Below are 24,962 nucleotides of genomic sequence, written 5' to 3' on the forward strand. Positions count from 1 at the left end.
CTCCATCTTCTCATTATGCCACACTGCCCTGTTGTCTGCCTCCTTGGCTTCTCCTTTCTTTCTGGAAGGGAAAGAAAATGAGTTCACAGATTTCCAGTGTGTTCAGGACAAGACGCAGGAACCAGATGGGGGGTGGGGGATGGGGGGAAAGACTGCCTATGTCCATTCCTGACCAAGGGCAGAAAGAATACCAGACTCCTTTCCCAGCTCTCCACGGGCCCCCTGGTAAACTCCATTGCCTGATGGGCGGGCACAGAATGACCATGGTCGTGGAACCAGAAGGATCCTGTTCTAGTCCAACCCCGTCTAGTCCATCCCCTTACAGATGGGGAAATGAATCACGTGGTGGAGTAGCAACTTGTCTAAAGTCCCAGAGCTGAGTAGGGCACAGTGGGGTCTCCTGGAAGCTGGGCTCTGGTTTTTTCCTGCAGAGCACTCTGTCTGCTCTGGTGTTGGCTCCTGGACAGACCCCACCTGATTTTCCTCCCTGGTTTCAGACACAGCTTGCTGACTAAGGTGCTCTGGAAAGGGTGGGAGGGCAGTTAACAGGCTTCTTCGTTGGCTCTTCCCTCCTGTGTCCTGGGCTAAAGTCTGCAGGGAGGACACAGGATTCTACTGACAAATCTCAAAACTCACTTAGAATAGCAGCTCCAGGCAGGAATCAGATGCTGTGTGTGCTTCACACTTGCTCTCTTTTAAAGCACTCTTCTCCACATACCACACACAGACACACACACACACACACACACACACGTGCACACATCCTCCTCTTCATAGTTTAGATTTCCGGGGTGGAAGAAAAAACCATCAGGACCAAGGACCCTGCCTTACTCCCTTCTCTCTGCATCTATTCATGAATTTCACACAAAATGAAAGTGGTCTCCCTTTACGTAAAAGCTGATAAGCCCCCTGTTCTACTTGAACTTGGTGAAGAATTTTGCAATTGAAAATGTGCTTTTATTTGCATTACCTTATTTGAGCTTGTCTACAGTCTTAAAGGTTGGTACTGATACTCCCACTCAATAGGCAAAGTGGAAGCCCACAGAGGAGGGCCTTATCCATGTCCATACAGGCAGTGGCAGGACTGGGACTGGTAAGTGTCCTCTCATTACCCTTGGCAGCTGGTCGTTAAGCTCTTGTGGTCCTCTGGCAGATTCTGAAGTTTAGGTAGTTTGGTTTTCCCACCTGGAGAGCAGGTGTTTAGAAATGGTCTAATCTGACATTTCCTGTTTAATGTTGGGGGCACTTTGAAATAAGACACTACTCCTCAGAAACATGATTGGGCCTGTTTGAGTCTGGGGAATCCGAGGGATTTGCTCATTTATGTCTATTACTTTTCCTGCTTTTCTAGGGATGGGGATGAGGTGGTCGGTGGTGAGAAAGGAGAGGTAAAACATTCTCAGGGGATAAAAGGAAAGAGCAAGGAGATAAGAGAGGAAGGTCTGGTTAGCATTATTTATATTTTTATTGTTTAGTTTGTTACAGTAGTTATGTATAAAATAAATACCCATACGTATCTATTAAAATATAATAGCCATACATATCCATTAAAAATTTAAACTGTTCAGAAGTGTATAAAATAAAAAGAGGCATTTGATCATTGTAATCTCATGCTCTAGAGATTAACCATTGTTAACTATAACTCTCCTTCCTTAGTTTTTATAACTAATCAAACATACACGGATGTACACACACACACAGAAATGTATATACATTCAGACTTGTACAACTTGCTCCTTAAAATTAACAAACACATAGTTCTATATGTTCAATTAATATAATAATATAGTTTAACCTTTCCTAAATGTCTGTATGAATAGTCAGGGATGGCAAGGATTTTGTGGCCTTTCTGGAAACTTTCCAACTTTCTCACATTGGTTAACTTTGTTATTTCCTTGGCTGCTTCCAATAGAAATCATAGTGAAACCCTTAAAGGTCGGGGGCGGGGGGTCCTTTTCTTACCGATGAGGCAATAGAGGCTTGAAGTGGCCTGCCCAGGTGTGTTTTCTTTCTGCCCCGACACAGCCAAGAATAGCAAGGAAGGGAGGGAGCACTGGGCGGCTGTATCTGGGTCATACGCAGTCTTGAGAAGAGGAATGTCAGGGACTTGGGTTAATGGGGGCAGCTGGAAAGAGGTGAGGAGGGCTTGAGACTCTCGGGGCCCTTGGGGCAAAGAACAGGTATGCTGGGGAGGTGGCCAGAATCCAAGAGAGCAATGTGGCAAAGCCAGCTGCAGGCAATGAACCACCACACCAACCACATCAGCAGGTGGAAATTCCAGTAGGGCTCCTACTGTTCGCCCTCTCTGTTCCACGACCCTTCCTCTGAACCTGATGGCTATGTGGGATCTTGCAGGCACCGAGGCTATGATGGTTCTTCTCTCCCCATAGAAATGAAGTGAGGGCAAGGTCCCACAGGCAGTCCCTTTAGTTTCGCACCTGCATCTATCTCCCTCAGGTGGGATGCAGGTTCTCCTTGCTGCTCTCTTCGGGAGTCCTGAAGAAGACTCTCTGAAGCCCTGATCGTAAAGCACTTCTGAGTCAAGGTTGGGAAGAGGGGAGAAGGGAAACTCATTTCATGAAGTGTCTGCAGTGAGCCAAGAGAATGACGAATACCTTATGTAACATCTCATCATCCTCTCAAGCTCATGAAGTTGTATTTATTTATTTATTAAATTAATAAAATAATATTTAAAAAAAATTAAATGCCTACAGCGCCTGGTCTTCCTAGGTAGTCTCCCATCTAAGCACTTAACCAGTGTCCGACCCTGCTTAGCTTGCGAGATCAGACAAGATCGGGCATGTTCAGAGTGGCATGGCCATAGACTCAAGCTCATGAAGCTTTAAATACCCCCATTTAATAGACAAGCAGACAGGCTTGGAAGGGTAAACTGATTTGCTCAGGGCACTTGAATAAGTGACAGAAACAAGATTCAAACTCGGGTCTGTGCTTCCACGCCATGCTGTTTCTGAGGGTTCCCCAGAAGACAATTTTTTCTCCCAACCATCCAAAGACTTAACCCAGAGCTACGCTGAGCAGTAATATTTATAGCTTGAACTAGAGCAGGAAGGAAAGACTGTGGAGGAAGTTATTACAAATCCAAATTACGTCAGCTTCTTTCTTTCCAGTTTACAATGAAGTTGGATAGTTACCTTTAGTTTTAATCAGCTCACTGTGCTGAGGTTACTCTCCTGGTTCCTGGAGACAGTCTCTCTGTTTGCCAGATGTTAGAAGGACATGTAACACTATCCCTCCACCCAGCCCTCCTCCCTCTCAAGGCCCTGTGTGCCATAGGTATGGCCGCTTCACCAGACCCCTCACGTCTGCCTGTCACAATCTTGTCCTGTACACTGGGCAGTCTCCTTCTGTGTCCCCTAGGCAATTAGGATGACTGGCTCTAATTTTTAGGTAAGCTTAGCCTGTGACATCAGAGGCAAACCTAATCAGTTGTTGCGTGGACTTAGGCAATTTACTAAAGCTCTTTGTGTCTCAGCTATATCTCTTACTAAATGGGGATAATACCAGTACCTACCTCACTGGGCTGTTGAAAGGACTTAGTTAGATCATGCACACAGAGCAGAGTACTTGGCAGTTAGTGCAGCTCAGCTCTCAGCAGTGCAATGCTGTTGGTTGGACTTCATAAGATAATGTTTGTAAAATGCCAAGCCTAAGCCATAATAAGTGCTCATAAATGTTAATTCCTTCCTCCCCAACTCCTCCATGGCTCCCTCCTCACCTGAGGAATGATAATCTCACTGGCCTTGCATTAATCTCTCTACTGTTTGTGTGTGTGTGTATGTGTGTGTGTGTGTGTGTGTGTACAAATTTGAGCTTTCTTGAAAAGATAGCATAGAAGCAGTAAAATAATTGTTACCTACCTGAAGGTTGAGATCTTCTTCTCTACGAAATCCAAGGTCCTTCTTTGTCCTCTTTTTAAATCCCTTTTGCAGTATCTGGACTGTGCCTCGGTGCTCTTGGCAGTTCTGCCTCCTTTTAACCACGGGAGGACTCATTGTCGTCATCTTGTTTCCTGGGCTTCCAGTCCATCTGGAGAAATGAACTGACTATGAGTTCTCTGCTGTCAGTAGTGGGACGTTCACAGACTCCCCTCCATTATTTGTTTGCAGGATCTTCCATGATTGCATTCAGATAAAAATTTGTCCAGGCAAGGGAGAAATTTACAGGAGCAGTTGTGTGCCTGGCTTCTTTAGTTGTTGCATGTCTGAACATTTCACAACATGTCTCTCCTCACTCCCCCTTTAAACCCTGTTATATTTATCAGCTTGTCACTTTCTTCTCCAAGCCAAACCCCAGGAGCTAATTAGTGAACTTGCAGAGTTTGTTTTTTCTTTCAAGTTAATTCGATGAACTACCTCTGCGATGTTAACATAGGGGTACCAGAAGACCAACGTGAGGGAGTCTTTTTGTAGTGACTGTGATAGTGATGATAATAATGACGTTATTGCTGATAATGGCATTAATAGAAATAAAGATTACACAATGCTCCTCCTACCCCTTGTATTCACAGTCTGCAAAATATTTTCACATTCATTATTTCATCTTATCCTCATATGAACAGACAAACAGTGTAGATAATAATTGCATTTTGTAGATGAGTTTCAGAGAGGTGAAGTGGTTACCTAGATGTCCTTAAAAAAAAAAACAAAAACAAAAAAAACCAAAACGGAGTTATTAGAGTATAATCGATGTATGTTAAACTGCACATGGTTTAAATGTATACTTCGATGAGTTTTGACATATGTATATACTTGTGCAACTATCACCACAATTAAGACAGTGAGCACATCTATAATATCCAAAAGCTTCCTTGTGCTTCTTTGTAGTCTCTTTGTTTTTCCCCTTCTCGGGGAATCAGTGGTCTGCCTCCTGTGACTAGAGACTGGTTTATATAAGTGAAAGTTTCAGTGCTTTTTTTTTCTCTGGGAGTGGTGGTGTCCGGCTTCTTTTACTCGACTGTTTTGAGATCCATTCATGCTATTGTGGTAACAGTAGTTTATTCATTTTTGTCACCAAGTATTACTCCATTGTATGCATATACTATAATTTGTTTATCCATTTATCTGTTGATGGACATTTGTGTTGTTTCAAGTTTTTGATTATTGCAAATAAAGATACTGTGAACATTCATGTACAAGTCTTTGTGTGGATATATACTTTTGTTTCTCCTGGGTAAATACCTAGCAGTGGAATGGTTCAGTTGTGTAGTAGGTGTATTCTTTTTATTATTTTTAATTGGCTATATTCCAGATGAAACTTCTTTTCATGTGTGTGTGTGGTGTGCTCTTGCCTGGAATTTGTATCAGAAATGGTAATTCTGAATCAATTAGGAAGTCTTCTATCTTGTTCTGTTCTTTGGAATTGTTTAATTATATCATTTTATTGATGAGTTTAATAAAATGTCTACAAAATAATCTGAGCCTGATGCTGTTTAGGAAGGTTTTTGTTAATTCTTTCAATTTTTTAATTAATTGTAATTGGTCTGATATTCAGGTTTTCTGCGCTTCCATTGGTGACATACTTATTCAAGTTTTCTCTCCCATTAAGTCTTCCATCTAGTTCTTTAATTTAGAATTTAGAACTTTCTGAGGAAAGAATTCCAGGCTATTCATCTCTATATTCCTATGGAAGGCACATATTCGATAGTCGTTTAATGTATATTGATATTTAGCTGTTGTAACAAATACACCCTAACATTTCAGTAGCTTAATATAATAAAAATGTATTCATTGTTTGTATACAAACTTACTTGCTCCTCACATAACTGATAATTGCGGATATTGCAGATTACTGGAAGGCTTTCCACTCTATGATAATTCCAGGACTTAGGTTGCTTGGACTTTGTAGCCCAGCCATCTTCTCTGCATTGAACTGGCATTTGGGAGAAGGGAGGGAGAAGTAGAATTCTGACTTTCAATGTCTTGTTCTAGAGGTGACACCATTTCCATTCACTTCTTTTGGAGATGAACATAACACAATCTATATGCAAGGGGGCTGGAAAATGTAGTCCCTGGCTGGGCATCTGCTGCCCAGCTACAGCTCTATACCACAGAAGGTGGAACAGGACTTTCTGGTGGACAGTTAACTGTGTTTCATGGGAGGCCAAAAGATTTTATTGCTGAGGCTTTCATTGCCTTGCTTTGCAAGACTTTTTGCGCCCGTGTTTGATGAATGGTTGTTTTCATGGCTGCCAAGAACTGTTGAGTAAGAATGTAACTGCAGGCATTCATTTCCTTGCTGTTTGTCTGACAACTCACTGTCTCACAGCTGGAAAACTCATTACTCATAAGTACTTCTTTTCCAGGTACAAGAACATAGAGATGTATTTACTGAACACTTTTCAGAGCAATGGCAGTTAGCTATTAATCCCCAAATGTACTCAAACATTAAGTTTAAATACTAGAGAAAATCTAAATATTAAACAGAATCTAAAAACACGTACCAGTCAAATATTTCTTTCATTAATCATTCATTTAAAAAATTGAAACACAATTCATTTAACATAACATTTCACACACCAGATCATAAAAATTCTGTTTTAAAATGTACAATTCAGTGGTTTTAGTACATTCACCACTATCCAATTCCAGAACATTTCCATCAACCCACAAAGAACCCCTGTACCTGTTAGCAGACACTCCCAATTCTTTCTTTCCCGCAGTCACTGGCAACCACTAATCTACTTTTTGTTTCTATGGATTTGTGTCTTCTGGACATTTCATATAAATGGAGTCAGACAATATGTGGCCTTTTGTGTCTGGTTTCTTCTACATAGCATGATGTTTTCAAAATTCGTCCATGTCATCAATACTTCATTCCTTTTAATGGTGAATAATATTCCATGGAATGGACATATCACACTTTGTTTATCCATCATTCTTTCATTGAAAATTTTTTAAATCGTGACAAAAGTTACCATGTTACCATTTTTTAAGCACACAGTTCAGTGGTATTAAGTATGTTTATATTGTTGTGCAACCATCACCATCACCGTCATCCACCTCCAGAACTCTTCTCATCTTGCAAAACTGAAACTCTGTACCTGTTAAACATTAATTCTCCGGTCCTCTCCCACCAGCTCCTGCCAAGTATTATTCAACTTTTTGTCTCTATGAATTTGGCTACTTTATGTACCCAGTATAAGTGAAGTCATACAATAGTGTGTGTGTGTGTGTGTGAGAGAGAGAGAGACTGGCTTATTTCACTTACCATTAATGCCCTCAAGTTTTATTCATGTTGTAGCATGTGTCGGAATTTCTTACTTTTTAAGGTTGAATAAGAGCCCATTGTATATACATACCACATTTTGTTTTATCCATTCATCTGTTAATGGAAACGTGGGTTGTTTCCTTCTTTTGGCTATTGTGAATAATGCTGTCATGAATACACGTGTACAGATATCTCTTTGAGATGCTGCTTTCAATTTTTTTGAGTATATACCCATAAGTGGCATTGCTAGATCATATGGTAATGCTTATTTTTAATCAACATGTTTGGTTTTTTGAGGAACTGCCATACTGTTTTTCACAGAGGCTTCATCATTTACATTCCCACCAACGGTGCACAAGGGGTCCAATTTCTCCCCATCCTCATTAACACTTGTTATTTTATGTTTTAAAGGAAGCATATAGTCTTTAAACACTTTATTTTTTAGAAACTAAGGCTGCCAAGATGTTAAGTCTCAGTCTCCTTACTCTCAGGAACTTGGGGCACAATGGAGGCAAACTGTCACATTCAGGAGACAGATTAACATGCGAAGTGATAGGTGCATAATAGAGATGGAACATAGCTCTAGTAAACACAGAGGAGGAATTATTTGGGGTAGGTTTAACAAAGGTCCTGACATTCTAGCTGGGTATTAAAAGGTAAGTGGGAAGGGGTCAGCTAGAAAAGGAAGGGTATTCTAAACTGACAGAGCAGCACACAGTAGCCAGCATCCAAGATGGCCTCCAGGTTCCAATTATTCTCACCTCCTGGTAGTTGAGCTCTTGTATAATCCTCCCAGTATGCATTGGAACATTTAATAGTTCTGACCCATAAAACCAATAGGATATTGTGTGTGACTTCTGAGCATATATTATAGAAGAACTTGTGTTTTCTTGCCTTTGTGCCCTCTTGGATCTCTAACTCTGGGGAGATACCATGTCATGAGTGAGGACCATCAAAATGCTTTCTGGAGGGTCCTAAGTGATGAGGTGCTAGAACCTACTGCCACCCTGTCAGCATGAGAGTATCAGCATCAATTAGTCTGCCATGTGAGGAAGCCATCATGAAAGCCTATCCTCCAGCTCCATCAAGCCTTCAGATGATGGTAGCCTTGGGCAACATCTGGCTACACTCAGCCAAACTGCTCCCCCAACTGCTCATGATTTCCTGACCAAAACTATCCAAAAGCCAAACACCGATGTGAAAAAATACGTATTTATTGTTTAAGCCATTCAGTTTTGAAATAATTGGTTACCCAGCAAGCGATAACTCATTGAACTAGAAGCATGAAAATTAATACAGAGCTAGAAGCATGAAAAGATCTGGTATACAGGCATACCTCAGCAATATTTCGGGTTTGGTTCCAGACCACCACAATAAAGTGAGTTGTAATATTTTTGCTGCTTGGAGGGTCTTGCTTTCAATTTGTAAAAAGTGCAACATCTGTGGAGCGCAATAAAGCGAAGCTTAATGGTATGCTTGTACTGTGGAAATGGTGACCACAGCCGGGAATCCCAAGGTCTGTGTGAGAGTATGCGAGGGCGCCATCTGGTGGAGGAAGTTGTGCTTAGACATCCCCTTCTCTCTTCCCACTCCTATTTCTTCAGCTTGTTTTGCCCAGTATTTTCCCTCTAGTATTTCTCCATGGTGAGGTTTATGAGTCAATTATGTGGGCTATACACACCCTCACTATAGTTAAGGTATTATCCTCTTTTACTATTTTATTTTCTCCCTTAGTTTCTTTCACCTATCTGCTATCCAGGGGAAAGTATCAGTGGCACTAGGATTTGAGGCAAAGAGTGAAAACGCAGAATGCCGAAGAAAGGAAAGAAGGAACTACGAGAACTTGATTATAAAAAATCCGAGTCAGACCTCATAAAGTGGAGTCCAGCTAACTAGTCTCTAATTACCAGGGGGAGCCTTTGTTCATTGATGTTGGCCACGACTTTGTCCCTTTCTGGTCATTAGAGGTTTCTTCTATCCTCCAGTGACCCCTCAAATAATATTTAAAAGTTCTTGAATAATATCCCTCAATTCTATAGTTGCCAGAAGAGAGAACCAGTAATACTACTAGCGATAGCCAGCCTGAGGCCAGTGATCCAGGCAAATTCAAGGATGAGGGATTGCAAAGAAATTGATATTTACCTTTGGAGTAAATTTCTGATGGTGGAATTTCAGATAGTTAAGATATTGCAGAAAAAAATTTCTTCATTCTAGAGGAAGTTCTATACTTCCTCTAGATTCATTCTAAAGAGAAGAGTCAGAGTTCCTCAGAAAGCCTGGGCCAGCCACAAAGGCAAGCTCATTTCTTTAAAAAGTAGGGGAATTTCTGAATATAATTAGTGGTATACAGTAGACCTCCCTTATCCACAGTTTTACATGGAAAATTCCAGAAATAAGTGATTCATAGGTTTTAAGTTGTGCGTTGTTTTAAGTAGCATGACGAAATCTTGTGCTGTTTTGCTCTGTCCTGCCAGGGATGTGAATCATCTCATAGTCCAGCTTATCCACATTGTATATGCATACTACCAGCCCATTAGGCACTTGGTCATCTTGGTTATCAAATCAACTGTTATGGTATCGCAGTGCTCATTTTCAAGAAACCTTGGTTTTACCTAATAATGGCCCCAAAGAGCAAGAATAGTGATGCTGGCCGTTTGGATATGCCAAAGAGAAGCTAATCTGTAAAGTGCTTCCATTAAGTGAAAAGATGAGTACAGTACAATAAGATACTTTGAGAGCACGAGAGACTACATTTATATAACTTTTAGTACAACATAGTTATAATTGTTGTATTTTATTATTAGTTATTGCTGTTAATCTCTTGCTGTGCCTGATTTATAAATTAAACTTTGTCATAGGTGGGTATGTATAGGAAAAAACATAGCATATATAAAGTTTGTTACTATTCACTGGGGTTTCAGGCATCCACTGGGGGTTTGAAACATATTCCCCTCTCTAAGTGGGGGGGCTGCTGTATATGAGGTTCTATTTGTCTACATTCTGGCCTTTTGGAAGGGGGATGTTTGGAAGGGGGACATCCGGCTGGGGCAATCAGGGAAGGGGTACAGATATTTGACTCCTGCTTAGATGAATAGTTTGGATTTGGCTCAAAGCAGGGGGAAGGCATTTCTTGCTAAGCTCACAGCACAAGCAAAGCAATGCACAAGCAATGGAGGGGTTCAGCTGGCTGAAGTTAAGAGACTCCTGAAATGGAGTAGGAGGGGATGAGGCAGGTCAATGCAGACTAACATGACTGTGGTATAATTGTGGTGTTAGGAGTCAGATGACACATTAGGTTCAAATCAAGTTTCTAGTTGCATATTGGCTGAGTAACATTGATGAAGTTCCTTAACATGCCTCACATTCCTCATCTGTAAAATGGTGATAACCCTAATAGGGTTGTTGGAGGAGGACTAGATAAGAAAATGCCTATAGAGAGCTTGGTCCAGTGCCTGGTGGTTGGTAAACCCTCAGTAAATAAGTGCTAGCGTTATTCTTAATGCAAAGTCATCGGAATCGTGCTGAAAGGGAGATTAACCAAGAATCACGGTGAGAAGTGGATTGGGTTGGGAAAGGCTTGCACAGGCCTCCGTACACAGTGGCTACTCAGAACACACTGAACAGAATTGCATTCTATTGTTGGCCTACAGGGCATACAGGTGTTTGCCTTTAGTGGGCTCACAGTTCTGAGGAGGGGAGTTAAATACTAAAGCTGGTGAGGAAGGAAGATACAGACATAAATTCTTCAGTTTAGCTTTTTGCCAACTGTTCTCTGCTGGAGTCTTTCACAGCAAGGCGGGGAAAGCGAGGGCCAAGGTCCCAAAGAGTTTGCTCCCAGGGCTCCGCAGGATTTCGTGAAAAGGGGTCGCGCAGGCACACAGCTGAGTCAGGGCGGGGCTGAGACGGAAAAAGTGCGCAGGCGCAGTGCTGACGAAAGCGCTTACCTGTGCAAGAGTGGGAGGAGCGAAGTTTGGGAGCCGCGCCGGAGGCAGGGCGGGCGCGATGACGTCACGGGCACGCCGCCACAGAGCAATTCGAGGAAGCGGCGGCGGCGGCGGCTGGGGAAGAGGAGGTTTTCTGGCCTGCGACTTCCGAGCGGCCCAGGGGAGAAGCGCGCTGTCGGGGTGGGGCGGGCCTGAGGAAACGCTCCGGGGCCCAGCGGCCCTATCAGTTCCCCGCGGCCGTCCCCGCCCCTCCCCCAAACCACCCAGCGACCGCGTAGGTAAGATGCCACTCCCTCCCATCCCATCGTTTCCGCGGAGTTGGGCACCTGGACGCCGTGGAGGCCTCCACCTGCTGGCCCAGCGATCTCGCGCGCGGCCTTCCCTGCTCTGGGCCGCAGGCCCGCGGCAGGCTTGTTAGGGTTGCAGACATCGTGGTCCAGGCCTCTGCTGGCGCTGACCTACTTCACCTTCTCCTGGACTCCTACCTCGTACTCGCCCTAGGTCCGCTCGTCCTAGTTCGTCCTAACTCGGCCTGCGGGGATTTCGGGCTTCCGGTGGCCCCTTTGTCACTCCCCCTGACCTCCGTTAGATTGCAGCTCACTGCTTGGGACTGGTTTATGTTGCTGTGCGCCGAGGTTCCGCCCCCTTGTTTTCCGCTTAGTGTTTGCGTTGGACTTTGAAATTAGGAAAGACGGTGAGTTTTTTGTGTCTCCCCTGATCAGAGAAGGGCGATGGGAATGGGATGTTATGGAAGGTGTTGACTGCCCCTTGGGGTTCAAGAGAGAAAGGGGACGGATGGTCCAGGAAGTTGGGAACAGAAGGGAGAGGGAAGGGTTAGAGGATGGGGCAGGAAAAAGCACTGAGGTCCTGGAGAATGGGTAATTCATTTATTCATTCAGCGCGCATTCATTATGCGCCCATTGCGGGCAGAAACAGTGGTGAATGGAAGACATAGTCCTTGACTTGGTGGAGCTCAAAGTTAAGAGGGGCAGACTGGTAACTAAGCAGGGAGTTTTACTTTGGTGTGATAAATCCCGTTAATGTGAGTAAATGATCTTTTGGGAGCATTGGGGAGAGTCTCCCAGTTCAACCCGGAGGTCTTGGCCAAGACTTCTCTGAACAAGAAAGTGATGTTTAAGCCAAATACCTAAAGAATGAGTAGAAATTGACCAGGAGAAGAGTGGGATAAAAATATTTCAGGATATCATTTCTCTCGAGACCCCAGGCTACCTCCCTTCAACAATCATGTGTGCTTGGTCTTTACACTGTCTTTACAGTTTATACGCTTGATGGGTCTGTGGGAAAAAGAACATTAGATGGAGAGTCAGAAGAGCAGAATTTTATATCTGGATAATTCACTTTACCTTGCTGAATGTGTTTCCTCCTCTGTGAAATGGGCATTCCACCTCCTTGCCTTACAGGTTTATTTCAGGCACCATTGAAAAATTGCAAGTGGAAGTGTGTTGAGCATTAGAATTATGATGCAAATGACGGGAATTATTATGGTTGCAGGATGCAGACATCAGAGCCTGAGGGGTGTGGGCCAGAGGCGAGCCCCAGCGTGATGCCCGAGGCTTCCCCGGAGTCTCCACCTGCCCCTACCAAGTCTCCAGCGTTTGATCTTTTCAACTTGGTTCTGTCCTATAAGAGGCTTGAGATCTACTTGGAACCCTTGAAGGATGCAGGTGATGGTGTCCGGTACTTGCTCAGGTACAGACTTTGTAGAGTTGCTCTGACCTGCTGGATCTTCTGCCTTCTCGCTATGTAGTTGTGCCTGGACATTTAGGCAGTGACTGGGCTGTCTTTTCTGCTATTCCAGGCCCACCCTGTGTCTCAGGCCCAGCCCAGGAGAGGTAGGCACTGGGAACCATCTGGCCTTTTTCCTGAGTTTATTCTTTGTGGTTGAATAAGCTCAAACCTCAGGACTGCTACCTAACCTTAAACATTGGGCCTTTTATATCTGGAGCATGCTTTTTTTTCCCCCTTCTCTCCCAATATTAGCATAATAATATTAAAATTAGGATGTAATTTTGAACATAAGTTAAATACAAATACCTGTGAAAAAGCAGGTACTATTTTTACTAATACTTTAGAATTATGAGTCTCAATATTTTTTGTTCCTATTCTGCTTCAGTTTTCATCCTCCACAATTTTCTTTTTCTCTTTTCAGCTCATTTTATTTCTTATTTTAAAGTATTTTAATTGATAGCTATATGCCATTCCACTCCCTAAATACTTCAGTTTCTAAATAAGCACATTTTTTCATAATCAAAGTAACATTATACCTAACAGAATTAATTTCTTGATAACATCCTATACCGAGTTCATATTCAAATTTCCTCAGTTGTCCCAAGGATGTCATTTACAGGTTTTTTTGGCCAAATCAGGTTACAGTCCAGGACTATGCATACTATTTGGTTATTATGTCCCTTAAATCTTAATCTAAAATGATTTCTTCTTTCATGACACTGACTTGCTGAAGGGACTCAGCTGACTGTCCTGGAGAATTTCCTACCTAGATATGTCTGGTGGCTTCCTCATGGTGTGGACTGAAAGTTAGATCTAAAGGTTGGATTAGATTCAAATAAAAAAATTTTTTTTAGCAAAGGTCGTATGTCCTAACATTGCATCTCATTGGGAGTACATAAAACCTGGTTGTCCTAAAGAGCGGACATTCTTAACCTGGAGCCTGTGAATGGGGCCTTAGGGGTCAGTGAATCTCCTGAAACAGAATGAAAAATTGTGTGTGGGCACATGTGTGTATTTCTAGGGAGAAGGTTCTAATTTCTATCAGATTCTCATAGAGAACTTCAACCCTCTAAGATGCCTGAGAGAGAGAGATAGGAGAAAGGGTGATTGGAGTTGGGTTAACCTCAAAGGGTGCTATTAAGTTATCATTCTTATCTCAGTATGGGAATAGTAGGAGGTGTATTTTTAACTTTCCTAACAAGGCCCTAAATTTGTCTTGTTTTTCCCAGAATCCCTTTAATTTATGGCTTTATCCCTAAAGATGAGCTAGTCAGTTCTCTACTATTAGACCATTGTGCTCTTGGTGCAAAGGATGGTGAAATAATATGAGGAGGGGCTCATTTTATAATCCCACCTTGACCAACTATCTGAAATGAATTTCAGTCTTCCCTAGGGCTGAGGGTAGGCTCTGGAGAGCATGGGCTGTGCTCTCTGGTGTTTTATAATGTGTGTGCACATGTAAGTGCAGACTTATGTCTGTCTGTCTATGTGTGTGTGTTTTGCCCTTTTGTGGCAAAACACAAAAGTTAAATATATCTTGCCCTTCTCCTTTTCCACCGCTGGTCTAGTGCTTCTTGACACTAATGTGTTAGGGCTTTTTCATTTTATGAAATTAGAAATCTCAGGATGTGGTGAGATTGATTAAAGGTGGATGGAATAGAAACATTGGGCTTAAAAAGCCCCCAGGAGTTTGTGGTCTCGGACCTCTGGGAGACAGAGCGCTGGTCTGTGAAAGTGGCTGTCAGATTAGTTTGTGCATTTGATTGTTCTTTTCTTAGTAAAGAGGATTTGACTTTGATGAGAGACCTAATCTTGAGCTTTAGCTGTTAGGTCTGAAGCCTAGAGCTGCAATAGATTTTTAAAAAGACTCCTCTCTTCTGGGATCAGCTACTCTAGTAGTTGGGTCTCCACGTCCAAAGTGTCAGTGAAGACAGGATGGGAGAGGCTTTAAAATGAAAGTGACTTCAGTGGCTGTGTGATACTTTTATTTCTGTAATGGGATTGGCTTTAGAACTGACTTTTAATTTGCTTTTACCCGGGTGGCTGCCACTAGATGGATCAGAGGCCTAATTTAGGTGGTACAGTTGGAATGTGTTGAATTTTAAGAGAAAGGCAGAGAGAGAGGTCATTGCATTCCCTTGCTATAACTTTTATTAAGAAATAAAAGCAGCACATAATTAGTTAACCTCATTTAGTAACTCTGAAATACCCCAATTAGAGCAAAAGAAAATACATTTTAAGTTTTGAATACACTGCTTGCCAGCAGCTTCGCTGTTTATTTGCCTGTTTGTCTCTCTCTCCTGATGGCTGACCTTAAATACACTGGCACTGCTTTTTAGACTTCATTACTTCCTTATGACATCTGTGCCTCTTTTTCCCTACTAAATGTCTTTTTATCAAGGACTAGGCCATCAGTGTGTGTCCTCAGCAACCTGAGTCACTGGTCTTTCTTCCTTTGGTGGGGGCTTTTGCTTTGCTCTTAGGTGTTGATGGTGGGGTCTTCCATCTGTTCCAGTTTACTTAGGGCATGTTTGCTGAGAGAATGCTACACCCTGGTTTCATCTTCATTTTTAATATAATAAAGTAAAATATTTTTCTTCTTCTGAATTAATGTACATTGAAAACAAACTCAAAACTGCAGAAATAAGAGAGTCACAAAATTCTTCACATTTTGTCATCTCATTTATTGTATTAGATGAATGTTGTGCAATGAATATATGTTCTTCTGTAGTTGTTAAAAACAATATTATTCATAAATTATATCTCAATTAAAAAAAGGGCAATTTTAAAGAAGAATGTTTGTATTGTCACCTTTTAAAGAGAGTAGAACCTTAGAAAATACCGGTTAAACAGTATTAAGTAGGTTTCTTAATAGATAATATTATGAATTTTTCTTCCTTCTTGGAGACAGTTCTATAGGTTGTCTAGTTCTGAGAGGATGCCTTTTCTTACCCTGTGACCTAATGTGTGACTGTAACTCATCTCACTGTCTAAGTGAGAGGCCCACTTTTCGTTTTTCCTCGACAGCCTGAGCTCCACGCCTCTCCTCTTGCTTCTGGCTTGATGACCCACCAGGGCTGATTCACCCCACTTCCCAGCTGGAAGAGCAGCCATCTTTAGTGACCAGGACCCTCTGTGTTTCAGGTGGCAGATGCCTTTGTGTTCCTTGCTGACTTGCCTGGGCCTCAACATCCTGTTCCTCACTTTGAATGAGGGTAAGAAGTGCTTCCAGGGGCCAGAGGTTTTTTGTGAATGAACATGGGGGAGAATTTCGAGAAGCAGCCTTGGATGAAGGAGCTGCTGCTTTTGCCTTGGAGTTGGCCTCCCTATGTGTCTCCTTGATGTTAGAACACAGGCTCTGGAGAGATGCACTCTGGGCTAGAATCCTGGCTGGGCTGCTGGCATTACCTAAGGCCTAATTTTTCTCATCCCTAAAGGGAAGATAATAACAGTGCTTTCCGCAGAGTTGTGAGGAATGAGATATTCTGTGTACACTTAACACGGTGCCTGACACAAAGCAGCCAATACATTATAGTAGGCCCCCTCATCCACAGTTTGGGTTTCCGTGGTTTCAGTTTCCCATGGCCACCCATGGTTCAAAAATATTAAATGGAAAATTTCAGATAAAAACAATTCATAAGTTTTACATTGGGTGCTATTCTTAGTAGTGTGATGGAGTCTCTTGCCATCCCGCTATGTCCTGCCTGGGACGTGAGTCACCCCTCTGTCCAGCACACCCGCATGGTATATGCTACCTGCCCTAGTAGCCGCCTGGGGTTATCAGATCGACCATTGTGGTATCATTATGCTTGGGTTCAAATAACTCTTATTTTACTTAATAATGGCCCCAAAGTGCAAGAGTAGCAATGCTGGCAATTCAAATATGCTAAAGAGAAGCCTGAAGGAGCTTCCTTAAGTGAAAAGGTGAAAGTTCTTTACTTAAGAAAAAATATTGTATGCTGAGGTTGCTAAGATCTACAGTAAGAATGAAACATCTATCCATGAAATTGCCTAATTTATAAACTAAATTTTATCATAGGCATGTACGTGTGGGAACAAACAGTATATGTTGGGTTCAGTACTCTCTGGTTTTAGGCATCCCCTGGGGGTCTTGGATCACATTCTCTGTGTATCTTTTATTGTGTTCTTCTTGAGTGAATGCTGATTCATTGACCTTTTTCCATTTTGGCTTCTGAGCTGATTTGGAGGTCATTTGGGGCATGACATGGGATGAGGGAACCAGGAAGGTGAGCTGATATGGATTTTTGCCACATCTGTAGATTTCTCTGGCTTAGCAAATGAGCCTGGTGGGCATCACTGGGGAGTCACTGCCAGTGAGGAAGACATGTGGATGGGTGGGTGGCTGTAGGGGTCTCAGGTAGTGATGTCTCCTGGGGACCTTTCATAATAAGGTATGCTGTGACCCAGACCTGTCTCTTATTGGGACTGGCAGATGGCCACAGAAAAAGTTGAACCCCTCAGGGAAAATGAGTGAAGGACCTGGGACAGAACGTTCTGAGGAGCCGGGTCCTTTCTGCATGAGTCATTCTTCTGAACTCACGTTTCTCAAGGGCGTTTTTGTTTCCTATGGAGATATGGATTCAGTAGGTTGAATATAAACTCATTTCATATAATATCTCATGTTGTTCCTCAGTAGGGCTCTTCTTTGCCTGGTGAAAACTCAGATATCATTCCCAGGCTGTTTTTATTCAGGTTTTTCTGAATACGTTTCCAAAGCAAATCAGTTCCCATGACAGATATTTAATAAGCATTTACTCTGTGCCCAGTGCTGTGTCAGCCTGCCTTGGGCGTACCAAAGTTCCTTCTTTGGATTTTCTTTCACCTTCACCATTTCTCAACCCACAGTGGTCTGGAGTACTCTAAAAGCCAAAGGAGAGGCTTCTAGTCTGCCCCAGTGGCCCAGAGATCAGAATGTCAGTCACTGGGAACTCTTGGCAGCCAGATCCAGGCATGAGCCACCCACTGCAAGCTACCATAGGGTTTTTAATAGTAAAAAAAAAAGGGGGCTTGGGGCTATAGCAGCGACCAAATAGGCAAAGTCTCAGCCTTCAAGAGCCACATTTGTGGAAGAGACAAAGACCATACCTGTAATTTGTCATGTGGTGATAAATTCTTTGAGGTAAAATACAACTGGGTTAAGAGGCTCAAGAGTGAGGGGGTAGACACTGTTTTCTAGGGAGTGATCAGAGAAGGCCTCTCGGCAGAGCCATGGAGGAGGTAAGGGAGCGAGTGCATGTGGACATCTGGGCGGGTGGAGGCTCCTGGTCCTTACCTGCTTACTGACAGTGTTGTTGATCCCATAGGTGCATGGTACTCAGTGGGTGCCCTGGTGATTTCAGTGCCCGCCCTTTTGGGCTACCTGCAGGAGGTTTGCCGGGCCCAGCTACCCGAGTCTGAGCTCACGCGGAGGAGGTATCACAGTGTGAGGCAGGAGGGCCTGCAGAGAGTTCGCTTGTCTCGCCCAGAGGCCGTGGCTGAGGTGAAGAGCTTGTGAGTATGGAACCGGCCAGGGAGGTGAGGGACAGTCACAGTAACACCTCTCACCACACTGAGTGTGCCAGGCATTGTATTAGGCAAACTACAGATGTTATTTCCTTTTATATTTTTAACACTACTGGGAGGTAGCTACTATTATCTTCGTCCATTTATGGACAAGGAAGAGGGCTTATGCTGCTAGAAAGTGACCGAGCAGGGATGAGAATCCAGATCCAGCTGGTTTCACAGCTTGTGTTCTTTCCACTAGAGAAATAGTTTAGGGTTTTGACTAAGCATGTGCACACATGAAGCACTGCCTGGGTTCAAATCCCAGCTGTTACATTTACTGGCTGTATAGCATAGGACAAGTTGCTCAGCCTCCCTGTGCCTTAGGTTCTTCATTTTTTAAATGAGATAATAATAAGTTTACCTCATAGATGGTTGTGGAGATTAAATGAATGTCTAGTACCCAAGAAGTGTCCAGTAAATATTAGTCATCGTCACTGCACTGTGGAGAAACTTCCTAAATGTGACAGAGGCGGCACTCCTGCGGAAGCACCGTCAGACCGTTGAATAATACTGATGTAACAGCTTCAGTGCCAGCTGCCATTTACTGAGCCCTCCCTAACCTGGCCTCTCTTGGCATACAGCAGAGGCATCTGCGGAACTTCAAAAAAAGTTATAAACAAACAGAGGCCAGCCCCAGAAAATCTGAGTCAGTTATTTGGAGTGGGACCTGGGTATCTCTGTTTTTTTAAAAAACCTTTTTACTTTAACATGATTTTAAACTTATGGAAGAGTTGGAAGAATAATACCAAGAATTCTCATATGCCTTTTACTCAGATAGAACAATTATTAATATTTTGCCGCACTGGCTGCATCTATCTCTCCACACACATTATTTTTTTCTTCCTGAACCATTTGAAAGTAAGTTGCAAACGTTATGCCTGTTTACCCCAAATACTTCAGCATGTATTTCCTAAGAACAAGGACATCCTCTTATATCCATAGCTCAAAAATCAAACTTAGGAAATTTTATGTTGATTACATTAGTATTAGTACTGTTACCTAATATAGAGTTTATAAGCAAACTTTAACAGTTGTATTAATAAGGTCTTTTATATAAATTTTTTTCTGATCCAGGATCCAATCCAGAATCACACATTTAGTTTTTATGTCTCTTTAGTCTCTTGTAACCTAGAGTAGTCCTCAGTCTTTGTTTCTCATGACCTTGACATTTTTTAATAGAACACACTTCTTATTTTGTATAATTTTCCTCTGTTTGGACTTGTTTGGTTCCTCATGATTAGATTTGAGCTATGTATTTTGGGCAGGAAATGACAAGTGACTTTATGTCGTTGTCAGTGCATTGTATTAGGAGGTACATGATATCAGTCTGTCTCATGGAAGATTCTAACTTTGACCCCTTGGTTAAGGTTTCTCCATGTAAAATGATCACGTTATGCTTTAGAGTTAGTAATCCGGGGGGTTATACTTTGAGACTAAGTAAATACCTTGTTCCTCATGAAACATTTACCCACTACTTTTAAGTCCATTGATGGGTCTTGCCTTTACCAATTTATTCATATGATGATTGCAAAAGTGATTTTCTAGTCATTATGAGCTGGCATTCTACTATAATTCTTACTCATTATTAATATGAACTCAAGATTTTTTCTTTAATTCAATGAGTTATAATTCATTACTGTTATTATTTATTTTGATTTCAAATTGTCCTAGATTTGGGCAGTGGGAGCTCTTTTGAACTAGCTCCTGTGTTCTTTCACTATGTCCCATAATTTTTGAGTGCTTCCTTACTTCATGGTACAATAGGATGTTCAAATTCATCTCATACTTTCCCTGCTCTAGCTTTAGAATCAGCCATTTCTCCTAGGATCCTTTCAGAAACCAAGGTCTGGGTGCTCATTGCACAAACTTGTGCTCTGCTTTTGGAGTGCATCCATTAAAACAAAACAAAACAGAACAACTCTCCAAGTGAGTTTGTCTTATACCCCATTTGTCCTCACAGCTCTAGTGTATCTGTGAGGTGAGTACACTGCTCATTTTATAGAGGAAAACTGTTGCCCAGTTAGCTAAGACCCCACATCACTAGCTGAAAAGAGACCATTGTCTTCTTGCCACTCAGCAGGGCTTCCAAAAAGGTGACTGAAACTGTCAGGTTCTTTATCCCTTCCAATGGGTTTGAAGAGACTGGCCATCCCAAGCCAGCTGGGCCTCTGGAGTCCTAGGTTCTGCTACCGAAGAGCTCTATCAGGCCCCCTGGGTGAGCAGGGCAGGGCATTCTGCTCACGGACGCCCCCTATGTCTGCAGCTTGATCCAGCTGGAGGCCTTCCTGAGCCGCCTGTGCTGTGCCTGCGAAGCCGCCTACCGTGTGCTGCACTGGGAGAACCCCACCGTGTCTTCACAGTGAGTGGCCCCCTCAGCTTACACACTGCTACTCTGGAGGAGTTTGCAGCCCCAGGCAAAGCCAGCCGGCTTGAGAGGACCGCTGTGCCCCTAGCTCATGGGAAGAGAGCCCCTGAGGCTCTTGTGTGCAGACATGCACCTGGGCTTGTGGGCACAAATAAACTGCTGTGGTTTGGATACCTTCTTTTAGGTCCGGTAAACATATTTTAGTTATTTAGAAAAATAACTTGCCATGTAATCTCCCGCCTTGATAGAGCAGCTGATCTTAGGTTTGGATTGACTTCAAGAGTTTATCATATGCATATACTTGATAGCTCCATAGTGTATGTGAGATTTCTTTTTTCTTTTTTACTTATCATTATATCATAAATGGTTTTCTTTGTTGCTACATGACTTTTGGAATTATTTGTAATATCACATTAATATAGATGGTGAATATATTGTAATTTATAGAATCATTTGGTTATGTATTTAGTCAGCTTGTAGTGCACGTTGTTATCAGTTTAGCTTTAATCTTTTGAATTTTTTTTTAGAGTAAATTCAAGGATGAAACTACTGGATCGAATGGAAGGACTGTTTTTGAGGCTCTTTATAAATAATAGTGACAACTAATATTTATTTAGTTTCCCCCCTCGTTCCAGGCCCTATGCTCAACACTTTCTGTGTATTGCCTCACTCTTCCTAGTAACCCTAGGAGATGGGCACTATTTTAATCCCCAGTTTATGTGGGAAGGAGGTGTTGCTTGGAGGACCAAGGGACTTGCCTAAGGGCGTACAGTGAGAAGTGGCAAAGCTGGATTCAGAGCCAAGGCTGTCTTGTTCTAGACTTCAGGGCCTAGAGCCTGAGGAATGATGAACATTGAACCAACTTATGTGGCCCCAGCCTCATAGCGCCACCACTGCAGCCTCACCGGTGTCAGTCGTTAGCAAGCAGTAACTTCCTTATGGTGGTAAATCCTTCCTCCTCGCTTCGTTGTCCACTTGTTTGATTAGCTAGACCGTGTTGCTTTGTTAACTGTGCGCAGAGCTGTTTTTTTGCCCAGACCCATATTGATGTGCTTCAGGTTGGTTTCCTTGTGATTGTATGAACTTATGATCCTGTGGTTCCTGTCTGTTGATCCAGGTTCTATGGGGCCCTTCTGGGCACGGTTTGCGTACTGTATCTGCTGCCTCTTTGCTGGGTCCTTGCTCTTTTAAACAGCACACTCTTTCTGGGAAACGTGGAGTTCTTCCGAGGTAAGTCTTGGAGAGCCTGACAGAGATAGGGTCAGGCCAGCCCTGAGGGCAGGTTAGGCTCCTTGTTTGTTTGTCTCTGTAGTTGATCGTCTGTTTGCTGTACCTTCCACAAGGGGGCATCACCACACTAGGGCCATCCCTCAGAGGGCTCTATTGGGCTCTGCCTCTCTGAGATGTTAGGTGGGACACAAGGGAGGTTGCTACTGTATAGGTCCCTCTGCCTTTCCGAAGCAGGTGACTCACTGCTTACATAATATGGTGGCGTCTGGGAGATGAGGGAGGGAAGAGGTACTGCCATCTGCCTCTTGGGATGCCGCCAGCTGAAGTTGCTGCCACATCTTTGTGTGATCTCAAAGTCCCCATCAGCCATCTGGCTTCTAAAGCAATGAGGCAATCTGGGGAGGTCCTGAGTCACAGACGCCTGGGCCTGTACATTTGTTTGGGTGATTACTATATTTGTTTTCCTCCCTGTGGTCAGGTAGTTAATTATAGAAGCCCTTATTTAGCAAGCACTTACTACATTTAATCTCTGTATAGTAATCTTAGGGGGTGGGTGTTGCTGTTTTGTTTATGAGGCTTAGGTTAGGTGACTTCTGCAGAGTTAGGAGGGCGACTCTTTCTTGCAGCAAAGAATGGGGTATTAGAGGAAGAGGCAGCCAGATGCAAAAGTGGGTAACCTAAAATGCCACTCATTCCATCCTGTTTCTGCTTCCCACCCCACTGTCCTCACCCTGGATAGTGGTTTCAGAGTACAGGGCCTCTCTGCAGCGGCGGTTGCATCCCAGCCAGGAAGAGGGTGCCTTCCAGAGCCCACCACCTCCAGATGTTGGGGGGAAGGGCGTTCTGCCAGACTGTACGCCTGCACCCACACCCACAGAGGTGAGCATCCCCTACCTTCAGGGCAGAGCCTGCTACAAGCACCTTCCAGGGTCTTCCTTTTACTAGCTTGTTCATACCTCATAGCTCCTGGACTGGCCTCTTATGTAGTTCCTGTTTCTTCCTAGGCCTCATCTTCTCTGAAGTGCGTAATAATAATAATTGTAGTAATAATAGCCACTCTGGTTTATTGAGTGCCTACTCTGCTATTCCAAGTACTTTATAGATGTTAACCCCACAAGGTATAGGTTATTTCTGAGGATGAGGTTATTCTCATTTGCGGAGGAGAAGGCTGAAGCACAGAGTAGTTAGGCAAGGGTGGTAGGGCCAGGAGTCAGACCAGGCCCTGTGGTTCTAGAGCCCATGCTCTCATCCACTGTGCTGTACAGCCGCTGGAGGTCCGTTCATGGTCTTGGTCCCATTTCTCTATCCCTGCTAGGTCAGAGAGTACCCTCTTTCCTGTGACTTCCTTCTTTCTCGCAGTTGTGCCATTTCCTCTGAGGCAGGAATAACTGTTTTGGGAAACCGGGATGCTGGCTCAGGGCAGGTGGCCTCTGCCTTAGGGGGCAGGGCTGCCATCCTCTCCTTGTCTAATAGAGTCTCTCTTCCCAGGACCTCACACCGGGCAGTGTGGAGGAGGCTGAGGAGGCTGAGCCTGATGAGGAGTTTAAAGATGCAATTGAGGTGGGTGGCCCTTATCCAGCACCCTCTATTGACCAGGCAAGAAGTTGGGTGGTCCTGGTGCGTGTGGCTTCTCACATCCTAAGTCCGGATTTTAAAAATTCACTTACATTCAGTTGAGGGACTGAAACTTGCTTTGAGCTAGAACTCACTGGATGAAAGGATGCCACTGAACTTCTGCCCATCCTGTCGCTGATCTAGTCATCTGTCCTGGTGCCCAGGCAGGCCTGGCTCTGGAAGCCTCCGGAAATGCGCCCTGCTGGGGGAGGCGGATCATTTAGCACCTTGGCTGGAGCTTGGCCCCTTTGATGTGAGGAAGGCAGATCTGAGGGAGGGCACTGACTACTCTTAGGCCTGCTGAAGTCTGAAAGATGTCATTTTAGGGGGCAGGGAGGAGAGGCTAGAGAAAGTGGTTGCCTGGCCAAGTGCTAGGTCAGAGAAAGTTAAACAATCTTCCTGATTTTAAGACAGTGGTCCCAACTGATAGTTTACAGAAGTGTTTTTTATTTGGCATACAAACCTTTAAAAAAAACTTTTTTGAGCCAATATTTAAAAATGAAGATTTCAGTGAAAAGTCTGGATTTTCAATTTTTCTGAAAAGCCAGAGGCTCTGGAAGCTCCGAGTCTGTAGCAGTCAGTGTAGCTGAGGAGCAACTATCTTTTTTAAGAAGTCACATAGTCCCCATCACTCCCTGTCTTTCCTGGTCACTTATTGTCACATTTGAGCTATCATTTTCTTATAGTAGGAAATCATTTTTCTTTATGTCTCGTTGTAAAGTGGGAAACCGAGATGTAAGAAGTGGAGTCTTGTGAGTTTTCTGCCACCAGGCCTGTGATTTACACCTCACCCGTTCAGTTCCATTCACGTGGCCATTTGCGTTTTCAGCTGTTACGAGATTTCTCTGAGACTTTAGTGTACTATTGTAGACTGTGAATCTTGATGGCGGTGGTGGTAGAGAATATATATAATGGCCTTTCAGGCATTTTTGTTCATAACCCACATTAAGGAACACAAGTACATCTTGGCCTATTTCACACTTTGGTCTATAATATATGTAAAACTTAATTGAAACAGAAGTTTCTTGAAAAATACATTGAAAGGGATATTTTCTTTTCTATTCTGTTAAAATCATGACTCACTTAATTAATTTCACCTAGTTTGAAAAACAGTAGTACATGGCTTCTCCCAAACTTATTTAATGTTGGCGTCCTTTTATAGAGGCCTCTGTTGATGTCGCCCTTTGGGACATGCTCAGACAACTGAGTCATACTTAAGTGTTTCCTTTGCTTACGGGTCCCCTCCTAGCAGCTTCCTTTCTGCTATC

The 24,962-nt window shown here is 43.2% G+C and overlaps 2 protein-coding genes across 12 annotated transcripts in view; one reads left to right on the plus strand and one right to left on the minus strand.

The window, feature by feature from the left end:
- On the minus strand, window positions 1–11,500 carry LOC107520381. 4 transcript variants are annotated; one of them, XM_036222567.1, is made up of 5 exons: window positions 11,172–11,485; window positions 8,564–8,667; window positions 4,641–4,649; window positions 3,879–4,047; window positions 1–61 (listed from the first exon to the last, which is right to left on the minus strand). In XM_036222567.1, exons 1-5 carry the CDS (start codon window positions 11,469–11,471, stop codon window positions 14–16), a joined length of 630 nt encoding a protein of 209 aa, XP_036078460.1. In that variant the 5' UTR covers window positions 11,472–11,485; the 3' UTR covers window positions 1–13. The 4 variants fall into 4 exon arrangements, with proteins under 4 accessions (XP_036078460.1, XP_036078458.1, XP_036078457.1 ...); XM_036222565.1 differs by lacking the exons at window positions 1–61; window positions 8,564–8,667 and adding an exon at window positions 1,515–2,518 and having other exon boundaries at window positions 11,172–11,500; XM_036222564.1 differs by lacking the exons at window positions 1–61; window positions 4,641–4,649 and adding an exon at window positions 1,515–2,518.
- Window positions 11,319–24,962, plus strand: part of ZFYVE27 (zinc finger FYVE-type containing 27) — a 19,142-nt gene continuing 5,498 nt past the window's right edge. For 4 of the 8 annotated variants that reach the window (XR_001599313.2, XM_016164230.2, XM_016164234.2 and 1 more), the window contains exons 1-8: window positions 11,319–11,449; window positions 12,684–12,881; window positions 16,065–16,135; window positions 18,245–18,431; window positions 20,749–20,844; window positions 21,968–22,080; window positions 22,820–22,959; window positions 23,569–23,640. Coding sequence is in view for 7 of the 8 variants with exons in the window: in XM_016164230.2 (XP_016019716.2) it covers window positions 12,685–12,881; window positions 16,065–16,135; window positions 18,245–18,431; window positions 20,749–20,844; window positions 21,968–22,080; window positions 22,820–22,959; window positions 23,569–23,640 (876 nt within the window). In the remaining variant the exon portion in view is untranslated. Of the gene's footprint in view, window positions 11,450–11,562; window positions 11,673–11,753; window positions 11,866–12,683; window positions 12,882–15,947; window positions 16,136–18,244; window positions 18,432–20,748; window positions 20,845–21,967; window positions 22,081–22,819; window positions 22,960–23,568; window positions 23,641–24,962 lie in introns of those variants that run through there. The other 4 variants (XM_016164233.2, XM_016164231.2, XM_016164236.2 and 1 more) reach the window with 4 other exon arrangements.

This window comes from Rousettus aegyptiacus, unplaced genomic scaffold, assembly GCF_014176215.1.
Source record: "Rousettus aegyptiacus isolate mRouAeg1 unplaced genomic scaffold, mRouAeg1.p scaffold_m13_p_6, whole genome shotgun sequence".
Taxonomy (NCBI): Eukaryota; Metazoa; Chordata; class Mammalia; order Chiroptera; family Pteropodidae; genus Rousettus; species Rousettus aegyptiacus.

Bases quoted from the DNA above. Each gene is read 5' to 3' on its own strand.
- LOC107520381 (XM_036222564.1), bottom strand. From the start codon at position 11,471: ATGGGAGGGAGTGGCATCTTACCTACGCGGTCGCTGGGTGGTTTGGGG. The intron at 4,048-8,563 runs GTATGCCTGTAT...TCATTTCTCCAG, and splicing joins AAACCCGAAATATTGCTGAG to ATGGACTGGAAGCCCAGGAA. The intron at 2,519-3,878 runs GTAGGTAACAAT...CTTTACGATCAG, and splicing joins AAGAAGATCTCAACCTTCAG to GGCTTCAGAGAGTCTTCTTC.